Source organism: Cariama cristata, unplaced genomic scaffold (genome assembly GCF_000690535.1).
Source record: "Cariama cristata isolate BGI_N322 unplaced genomic scaffold, ASM69053v1 scaffold10677, whole genome shotgun sequence".
NCBI lineage: Eukaryota > Metazoa > Chordata > Aves > Cariamiformes > Cariamidae > Cariama > Cariama cristata.
In genome coordinates this window covers 24,510-35,484 of record NW_009628432.1, presented here as the reverse complement: position 1 = coordinate 35,484, position 10,975 = coordinate 24,510, and the positions used below count along the sequence as shown (strand labels likewise).

Below are 10,975 nucleotides of genomic sequence, written 5' to 3'. Positions count from 1 at the left end.
GGAATGCATTTACACTTACCTGACCGTGAGACTGATGCAGTCTGCCCAAGACCTTGCCCCTTCTGTAATCTTTCTTTCTCTGTAAAATTAGTCAGTAGCACTGCCTACCAGGTCCAATTATTTTGCAAGCATGACACAGGCTATTTTTGCTTTTTACTCATAGATACTAAAATTCCCTGTTTGTTCACTGAAAAGGTGCATCTATTGCACCACCTAAGAACTTATTTAAGTTATTTAACTTATTTAATTTCTCTACAGTTGGAATAATGTGCCAACCAGCTAGAGAATCATTCTTCAACATTACAGTAAGCAGAAGTTGCTTTTTGTCATGTAATTCGTAATATATTGTGTCCTAAAATAAACTCTCCCAAGCCTGGCTTCATATCTCCCCGCAAGGGATGTATATCCAACAAGCAGGTGTAAGGACAGCTAGGTGTAACACAGTAAGGAAAGAGAAGCGCTCTAATCAAGATTTTAGCAGAAATCCAGTAGTACCATAGAACAGTTAGTTATCCATAGCCTTTCACCAGTCTTCTAAAATAAGCCTCACAAATAATAATGGCCTGGGTATGTATATAAATATGCACTCTGCTAACAGTGTGGCACAAAGCAATAAAAACAGACAGGAATTTCTCCATCTGATGTAGCTGGCCACTGCATTTCCTTCCACTTCTCTCCAGAATAACATACAACCTGCAGCCTACTGCAGAAATGAGACTTTCATTTTGCCATAGGACGGCTGAGCTTATGAAGGACAAGGGGAGCCTTTTCGATTCAATGGAGTGTATTTATTGAGAGATTTTTAACATCATCTCACCCAATGATGTTACTGCCCTTCCCTCACACATCAGCAGTTTTTCCCTCAGGCTGGAAAAAATTAGCTTTTCTCAGCAAGTTTGTAGTTAGTGAAGAATTCTTGTGCTTTTAATGAGGAATGACTGGCCTGTTCTTTTGAAGTCACAGCACTGTTAGCAGTGATAGGCAGCCTTCGCCCTACAACAAATAAGAAGTTTAGGAATAGTTCCAAGAACAATTTTTTTTTTCCAGGAGACTTAGTTCAAGTCCTTCCACTGGACCAGCCCAAACAAGGACACTTTTGCAAATGTCCCAGCAGAAAGTGCATAGAAGAACACGAGGACCTGTCCCTCAGGTAAGTCCATATCTCCAGTCCTCCCAAGAGGAAATTCTCAACCAATCAATTCGATGCTGTGAAGAAAAACTTTCTTCTGTGCTACTGAAGTACTCTCTCAGAGTGCCAGGAGTCAGCTGCTGTACAGCAACCACAAACGAGCTCTGTTGCCATTTCCTATCACCTGTGTGGTGCTTGCCCTTATGAGATCTTGGGCTGCACACTGAAATCCACGGTGATGTTGACATATAAAGGGTTATGTTCCACTGAGAGCAGTTTATATGAACAAGAGTTCAGCCCATCTGTTTTCCATGTTCTAGATACTTGACGTAGAAGCTTCATCCTGAGGACAAAGGAGAAAAATCTTCAGTGACGTGCATAGCAGAGGAAGTTCAGCCCATCTGTTTTCCATGTTCTAGATACTTGACGTAGAAGCTTCATCCTGAGGACAAAGGAGGAGGATTTTTGAGCAGAGGAGTTTTGAGCTCTTTCCCACTACCAGTGAACTCAGAGGCAGAGCTACTGCCATTCTGTATCTACTGGGAACACAAAGCCATGCTTTTCCTGTCCTCAGCATGGACAATCAGACATAGGGGAAAAAAAAGTCCTTTGGTTTAATCTCTGAAATCATGTGCTCAAATTGCATCCATGTAACTAACTTTGGAATTTTGTAAGGAACATCACCCAGTCAGTTCTAGGCAGATCTGATGTACAGAACAACAGCTGCCAGCTGTGAGCAGTGGCATCACAGGGGTGTCCCCCAGAGCCTCTGGGTACCACAAAAGGCCTGTTTGGCCTAGAGCAAAGAACTTGGCCCCCAGGCGCCTCGCTCCTAGCCACATACCAAGGCAATGTAAGGTGGAATGCTATTTTTGACTCACCTCTCTCCATTCTCCTCATTACCGTGGTCTCGTTTGTGGAAGATCATCGTGTACCTAGCTACATCAGCAGACGGCCTTACCACCCTCATCTTCTGCATCTCAACCCTGGAAGAAGCAATAGTGCCATGAGCAAGACATCACCTATAAACAAGCTCTTAAGGAAAAGAAACACATTTGGAGACTTCATCTCTTGTAGATGCCATGGAAGCAAGCACAGAAAACTGTAGGAAACTCATCTGCATCTCTTCCACAACCCATTTTGCCAGAGAAATGGGGCTCAGAGTTGCGTTTCTGGAGAACAAGTCCATTAGGGTGGCAGCTAGCCCTTTCTTTTGAACAGAAGCAGGTAGCTCCTACAATGCAGGTCATGTAGAGCTTTAAGCACACATTATACAACAGACTACATTTAAATTAGTATTGTCTGGTCTAGCTTGTATGCCCTGTATTAACCTAGGAGGCATGTAGCAAGATTCCACACAGTTTTCAATAAGTTCATCTCAACTCCTGCAATAAAGCCCCTATATTTGATAATTCTCCACTTAAGAAAAAGAAAGCTTTTCTTTATTAATAGTTGGCAGACAGCTGCAAAATTTTTATTTGTTCACATGAAGAAAAATTTATTTCTGAGAACAGTGCCAGAAACACTAAGCCCCATGCATGGTTTTAAGTGTCGGACATCAAGCACTTGATGGGAGCTTTTGGCCTTAAACATATCTGTGGAGGACAACAATTTTGCTCTGTCAGCAGAAAGGGTTAACTTCATGACAAGGAGATTAAGGAATAGCCCAGGTCTTTCCTACTCACAGCAGCAGCTGAAAGAGCAATAGGAAACCAAGAATTGAAGAAACTGAGCCCCTTTCAGATTTCCAATAACTGTTTGTAGCAGTAAATCATCAAGCAAATACAACAAATGATTTGAAAAATGTTTTTGTGATGCACACCTTGGGCAGGGCCCCAAGAGAGACCAGAAGGTTTAGCACAGAGGCAAACCAGAAGGACCTAAGGGCACTCCACCCCCGAGTTCTTGAAGCTCCTGAAGGGGATGCTGCCATCTGCTGTCTTCACTGAGGAAGACTGCAAGGGTCTCTCGGTACAACCACCCACCATTACCTACCCACTGCAAACTCTGTCACCCACCCAGTCCAAGATCCACCTGAGGAAAAGCATGAGCCAAGTCCAGCGTGCACTCAGGGTTGTACGATTTGGTTTCCACACTAAGACCTCAACAGCTGCGAAGTTCTGAGGTGCCACGCACAAGCAAGCATCACTTTTGATTCCAACCACTTGCAAGTGTCATAGAGACCCTCAGTAAATCCTGCTGATCTGCTGCACAGCTGGTTCTCTGCTGCCCACAGGAACACTTGAAAGAACATCACTATCACCTTTGTTTGCCCATTAACTGTGACACTTCTCAGGAAGCTGGGGATTAAGATGGTACCAAGCCATCCCCTACCACTATAAAAGCCAGCTCCCAAGAGGTCACAGAGAAGAAGGTGGTGTCTCTAGCTAGGGGTAGGGAGAAAAAAAAAAGTTATGATTAAGAAGGGACAGAAATCCAGGTCTCCAGTAAACCTTTTAGATTTCTTGAGATACAGCTGACTGATCTACTGAACTGACACAGAGAAAAACTTTCATTTGGAAGTTCCTAACTTTAACACAATCGATTTCACCAGTGTAATTATTTAACATCAGAGATATGAATTTCATGTCCCCAAAATGTTTGTTTGCATATTTAAGCAACTGAAAAGGTTAAACATTTAAGAATGACGGAGTATACTCAAGTTACAAATTGACATGCTCTGCCAGCAGAGCTTGTGGGGCTGCGGGTTTGGTTTGTTTTGTTGGTTCTCCCTCCCCCCTCTTCCTAGGCAAAGGACAAAAGATCAACATAAAAGTTTTATTGACTTCTTTGTCCCACTAAACCTCTCAAACTAACAAGTTTCTCCAACTCTGACAGCCACATCTGCAAAACTAGTTTTAACAAGAGCAAAGGGCATATGCATATACATATATTTCTAAAATTCAAGTTACTCACTATCACCACCCACGGACAAACTAAACCCTGCTTGGAGCAAATCATGGTAGTCAATGAATGCAAAAAACCCAATCCCATCAAACCCAAACCACTCTCACACTCTTGCAAAGTATTGGAACTGAATATGTTTGTGTCTCTTTGGTAAGTTACGCTCCAGACTTCAATCTTACTATTTCTGTTATAACCAATTTCCAAGCAAGAACACAAATACTGTGTGGCTGAGACAAAACCAAAACAAACCACCAAATAAAAAAACCACAGCAAAACCCAGAACTAACAAGACTCACACCCATCCAACAACGCTGTCAGGAAGAGGACCAGGTCTCAGGCACGCCTAACCTTTGCAAAGAGGAAACTCCTCCCAGCAGCTGTATCTTGCACTCCAAATCCCCACTGCAATACTGTTTTGAATTGAAGGCTCATGTAGTGTTCCACCTTTGGAGGCTAGATGTGGAGTCACACAGATTTAATTTTTTTAAAAACCAGTTCCTCCACCTCTCACATCCATTTCCCTCTAACTTTTTTTTTATTATTATTTATTTTTTACCTGATTCGAAGGTCATCATCTTCTCCACCCCAACCCCAGTAGTTGTTAGAGAATCCATTCACCTTGGAAAACTGATCTCTTGTTAGAGCAGTTACACCTCCAAAATATCCCCGGTACCGTAACCTAGAAGCACACAAGAAAAGAGTGCGAAGAATTAAAAGTCAGATTCTACCAACAATGAAAATATCACCCTGCAACTCTGGATCTAGACTTGTCTTTCACAGAGTTAAGGGTGCACAAATCCATGAGGTTGGTCTTGTTCTTTTCCTCTTTTCACAAAAAAAATGGTGATTTGCTTTAGGCCAGAAAAAGTTAACTCTCCAACTAAGAGAACGGAGGCTTCTTCAATAGTTTCTCTCTCTTTACATGATTCCCCTTGCCAGCCAAAAAGGCACTTCACCTGAAGGACTCTGACGATTAGAAAGGAACAAAGCTACTCACTAATATAGCGGAAGATTTGCAATAATGATAGCAAGCCATTGACCATCTTAGGGCTGAATCTGAAAAACTTGGAATGAAATCACATCACAGCAAGGGGGCATGTGCTATGGGATATTGCAGGACCAATTTCAAGGTAAGGTACAGTGCAAGTTACTTAGTAACCCAATGTACTGGAGCTCAACTCTAAAGGAGATTAATTTCTAATCTCTACCTTCCTTGTTGTGGAAACTGCATCTATTTTAAAAAGGAATTTACATACTGTGCTTATTTATCTTATACCATTTTGCCAATTGCTATTTGGGATACTCTCCTCTTTCCTGGCCCTTAAGGTAAGCAGTACAACACAGCCTGTACTACACTGCCACTGCCACCTTCAGAGGTGCTGAGCACATGGCTGCAGATTGCATTTTGATTTCTAGAGGTATGTGAATCTAAAGAGATTAACAAATTGCCAGAGCTAGAAAATATCCATTATGGCAATTTACATGCGAGACAAGCAAAGGTGCAATGCTTATTATTATTTCTGGTTTACCTTAAAAATACACACACAAAAAAAAATAATCAAAAAAACACCATACACAATCTCCCTCTGACTAGTTTTCCTGGGTGATTTTTATTCCTGTCATAGTACCACAGGAGAACTGCAGAGGTTGAAGGGGCCTCTGGAGATCAAGGAGTCCAACCTCTCTGCTCTAGCAGATGCTGCTCTGAGCAATTTGCTGAGGACCACGTCCATTCAGGTTCTGAGCATCTCCAAGGATGGAGACTCATAACCTTTCTGGGCAGCCTGTTCCAGTATTTGACCACGTTCACAGTAAAAAAGCTTTTTTGTACGTTTAAACGGAATTTTCTGTGTTTCAGTTTGTGCCCATTGCCTCTTGCCTTTCACTAAGAAGGGTCTGGCTCCACCTACTTTACTCCCTTCCATCAGGGATGTATATACACATTGACAAGATCCCCCTCTGCCTTCTCTGCTCCAGGCTAAACAGTCCCAGCACTCTCAGCCTCTCTTCACATGTCAGATGCTGCAGTCCCTTAATCTTCTTCATGGCTCTTCTCTGGACTCGCTCCAGTATATCCACGTTTTTGTTGTACTGGGGAACCATGAACTCAGGACACAGCACTCCAGGTATCATCTCAGTGGTGCTGAGTAGAAGAGAACGGTCACCTCCCTCAGCCTGCTGACATCCCTCCTAACGCAGCCCAAGATGCTACTGGCCTTTGTCACGAGGGCACGCTGTTGGCTCAGATCCTTTTCTGTAAGGCTGCTTTCCAGACAGTTGGGCTCCAGCACCTACAGGTGCATGGAGTTACTCCTTTCCAGGTGCAGGACTCTGCATTTCCCTTTGTTGAACTTCTTTAGATTCCTGTTGGCCACATTCTCCAGCCCGACAAAGTCCCAGATACATCAATCACCCCTCCAAGATTTCTATCTTCTGAAAACTTGCTGAGGGTGCAATCTGCCCTATCATCCAGGTTACTAATGAAGATACTAATACCAGCCCCAGTATCAAACTCAGGAGTAAACCACTAGTGACTGGCCTCTAGCTGTACTTTGCTCCACTGATCAGAACCCTTTGAGCCCAGCAGTTCTGCCAGTTTTCAGTCCATCTCACTGTCCAGTTATTAGTCCATACTTCATCACTTTGCCAATGAGGATGTTATGGGAGACAGTGTCCAAAGCCTTCTTAAGTCAAGATAAACACTATCCACTACTCATCCCTTGTCCACCAAGCCAGTCAAATCAAAGGAGGCTATCAAGTTGGTCAGGCATGACTTGTGAACAGATTTGCTTCATCACCTTCCCAAGGATTAAAAGGTGAGGTTGACCAGCCTGTAGTTCCTCAAATCCTCCTTCTTGCCTGTCCTGAAAATAGAAGTGACTTTTTTTTCTTCCAGTCCTCAGGAACCTCCACCAATCATCATGTTTGTAAGTAAAGTTCAGCAAAACACCTCCCATCATCAGCTCTGATCACCTGTGTCAGGAAGTTATCATCAATTCACTTCAGTAATCTCCTGGATTATTTGTGCCCTGTTGTGTTGCCCTTCCAGCAGATACCAGGACAATTAAAGTCTTCCACAAGAACCAGGGCCTGCATACGTGAGGCTTCTTCCAGTTATCTGAAAAAAGCTTCAACTGTCATTTGCTGGGACTGTCATATACTTCCTAAAAGATGGTGTTATCTACATAAACATGCAAAAAAAGGATTGTTCTAGACAGATGCAGTCTCTCATGCTCTACCTTCGTTTTTTTTCTACCTCTGGAATTTTTACCCTTCCTTGCTCTCCCTCCTTTATCTCTTCTCCTAGAGGAGACCAACCATGAGGTAGGGGAGGCCCTATCAACTTTTAATTATGCATTACTACCTTGAGACTTCTGCTACGGATGCTCTAGAGAAACACAGTGAACCAGTGGAATGGACAGCAAGGAGGTCCCATAAACAGCAACAGCAGGGAAGAGCCCTCCCCAGCCATGCTTTCAGGCTGCACTGCCAGTCACCAACAGTACCACATCCCCCCAATTCCAGCAGCCTGGTAGGGTTTGGGAACTGACTGCCCACCCACACATCCATATATGCACCCCACTGCTTGCTTATGCACCTCGTAATTCCCTTACACCACTGGAGAGGTAGACACCGAAGGAGCCAGGGCTGTAACCAGGACTGTCCTGCCTACTCAACCCTCCTCAGGCAGGGCCCAGACATATCTTGCTCCAAGATGACATCATCTGCAAAAACACACCTCTATAACAGAGTTCAACCACCTCCTCCCTGAGGACAAGAGAATATCAGCTCCTTTGGGATTTTTAAAATTGGACTGAAGAAACCATATAATAGAAATAGTCATTAGGAAAAGATGTTGTGCTGGTCTCAAGGAAATAGCTTAACTAAGATAAAGTTTTCCCATCCTTACCTTCAAAGTTTTAATAAATAAACCTTTTTTCTAAAGAATCTGAAACTGAGCTGTAGTTTATGTAACTAAAGTACTTGCTCTCCAAAGGAGCACGGCTGCTAAGATTATCACGTACCGTATCACCATAGAAGACACCCCCCCGGAAGAAAAACAAACAAAAACCCCCAGGAAACCCACAAAAACCCCACACTCCTGCCCAGGTTATTTTGTGTTAATGCAGAACACATACAACTTCAGTTTTCTCAACTTCATCTGAGCAACAGGTCTCAGTATGCTCACCTGGGCCTAAGCAAAACACTGAAGTCACTCAACTGGGACTTCAACCTGTGGTCTCAGCTCAGTTTAGGCATCATTGCTGAGCTCGGGATATGAATTCCTTCAGATGTACCCAGGAGTTCCCTTGGAAGTACAGCATTATTATCCCCGCTTCATGGATGTGTAAACAGAGACAGTGACACAGAAAAGTAAGTACGAATCAAATTCAGACCACCAGTCTCCTACTGAATACTGGTGCAGTGTATTCACAACAAAAACATTCTGTCTGTACTCTTTATAGGTCAGCTTTAAGCTTTGGCTTTAACTAACAACTCCTTTCCACCAACAGAAGAAACCTGAGGAAATTAATAGTAAGAAGATCCCTTAGTAAAAGCAAAAATCCATCTGCATGCTTAACTAAGCAAAACACTTGCAGTAACTAAGGCACAGGAGGTTAAGTAAAGCACCTCAAGCTTTGTGCCATGTTATTAGCCTGGATTCTACACGCGTGTCAACTAACCAAAGCATTGTTCCTTTTGCTTTGGTGCACTGACCATCCTGTAGCCCTTGGCATTCTCTCTGCAAGGCAGAACGCTCCAAAAGCCTGTCACGAGCCTAGTTCATATGTGCTTGTTCCAGTTTTCATTAAATGACTGGAAAGTGAATATTATTCTGTATAAGAATTTGCACATCCCACCTCTTTCTCACGTATTTAACAAAGGAAATCCAGAAGTGAAGCAGAGCTTTACTTCAAAGTACTTTGAGATCAGCTTTTGAAAAGCCCACTTCTAATTAATATTTAGAGTGACATAAGAGGTGAATCCTGAAAGAAAAAAGTTCAATGAAAACACTTTAGTCATTAAATTCACCAAGCTTAGGAGCCTTTTCTTCTCTGAGGTGGACTGAACCTGACTTTTCACTTTAAATTATTTACATCACACTGGCACTTAGGAGACCCATTTAAAAATCAGAATCATCCTGTATTGGACACTGTCCAGCCAAATAATTAAAGGGCAACCCTGTCCCTTGGCAAATTCTCACACTTGAGCTCTCAATATCAGATGTTACCTCTTCAAGAGCAAAAGGTAAGTGACAAGTTTTATTATAGTAAGATCACACCCTCAAGTCACAGGACCAGGAAACTGCAAATGCATTTCTAGCTTTGACAGAAGGTCTTTGCACAACCTCTGGCACATTGCTGTCCTCTCAGAACACCCTCTGCCTCACCCCAGAAACCAGAACAAAGCCACTGATCATTTGTGCAGGTGACCATGGGGATGACTTCAGAGATGTCTACAGTTCTCTTGTCAGAAGGCGCTCCAGAAAGGTAAAGTGTTACCACCAGAAATGTGGTGTCAGGAGGAAGAGTAGATACCAGCATACAGCTCCACCAGAAGAGGAACATTATCAGTAACATGGCATTTCTCAGTTGGTATTCTTTTCATATTCCTAGTTTCCTACCTGTATCCAGTATTGTTCCTGCCAACTACAAGGTGCTTTGGTTGTCTGTCACACATGTAAATGTTAAAGTCATTTTCTGGCACCAGATCCACATCATGGAAAATGAAACAGTCCCAGTTCGCTTCTTTTAGGGCCTCTAGGTATCCTACATTCAGCAGTTTAGCTCGATTAAATTTGGTGCTGCCAGCCTGTGGAAGAGAATGGAAAAAACCTCTGAAGAAGGTGTCAAACCTTTTGAACCAGAACTGCTCTCAGGCATTTGTTCTGATCACATAGTTCACAACCGTATTCAGGCGTCACAGTCTTTACAGCAGTAACTACACAAATAGCTGCCCCATAACACTGGATACAGCACCAGAGTGGCCAAAGATGCAGTGTTTCTTCAGTCTCTATTTGTCATGAACAAACACAGCCAGGGCCAGGACAGCCTATGGCTATAAGAGCACCAGAAGTATGCATGCTCCATGATGATTTCACTACTATTGCTGCTCCCGTTCTGGAGTTACCATCAGGCTACATGACAAGAGTACCAGTACACAGTTTAGAAACTGGCACTCCATACAACTGTATCAGTAAGGCTCATGGAACTTTGTTTTTTTTTTTAAGAAAAAAAAAAAGCCCAAACCAACCAACCAAATAACCTCAAAAACCGCATTACTCCCATATTAATTAGTTTACAGATGTCAGAGTGTCAGAGCACCTGCACAGATGATTTATGCTTGTCCACTCAGTTCAGAGGACTGCAATGCTTAAGGACTCCACTGTATTTCCTTAGATCACACAGTAGGTGGCAGAGTGGGAAATCAAGAGCAGGTGTCTCCATTTTTAACTCCTATCTATAACTTAATTATTATGCTGCACAGGGACTCCCCCAGCACAGAGCTTCACTTGACTTTGACTAGTCTTCATTGTTTGTTTTTATTAGTTTTAACCTCTGAGCTATACATACATATACATACACCTGGCAGTTTTGTAAGCTTACCATGTCACCGTTCACTCTGGAGCAACAGGGGTGCTTATCTTGCTACTTACTTTTTACTGCGCAGTATACACTTGCCAGCTTACAGAAAGCTTTCTGTTCCTGAGGACAAGGCGGTGAGTTGCCTCAAGTTCCCACCTGGGAGTCAGAGGGCCAAACCCTGCACTCCCAGAAACTGACAGGACAGTCATTTTCCAGAGCTAGGAATCTGATATACTTGAAAGAATAAAAAAAGGCAATTTTCAAGACAAAGAGGTCATTTGCTAGAAGGTGCCTGGACTGAAAGACTAGAAGATCAGAAAGAAGCTGGCCTCCCCGAACTGAGAGAATGTTA

General features: G+C 43.0%; 1 protein-coding gene across 1 annotated transcript in view; it reads right to left on the bottom strand.

The window, feature by feature from the left end:
• Positions 1 to 1,061: 1,061 nt before the first annotated feature.
• B4GALT4 (UDP-Gal:betaGlcNAc beta 1,4- galactosyltransferase, polypeptide 4) overlaps positions 1,062 to 10,975 on the bottom strand; it is a 17,681-nt gene continuing 7,767 nt past the window's right edge. Inside the window, exons 3-6 of the mRNA XM_009704821.1 lie at positions 9,663 to 9,850; positions 4,593 to 4,715; positions 2,011 to 2,115; positions 1,062 to 1,472 (exon numbers count right to left, since the gene is read on the bottom strand). Of these exons, the coding sequence (XP_009703123.1) occupies positions 1,331 to 1,472; positions 2,011 to 2,115; positions 4,593 to 4,715; positions 9,663 to 9,850 (558 nt within the window). The 3' untranslated portion in view covers positions 1,062 to 1,330. The remainder of the gene's footprint in view (positions 1,473 to 2,010; positions 2,116 to 4,592; positions 4,716 to 9,662; positions 9,851 to 10,975) is intronic.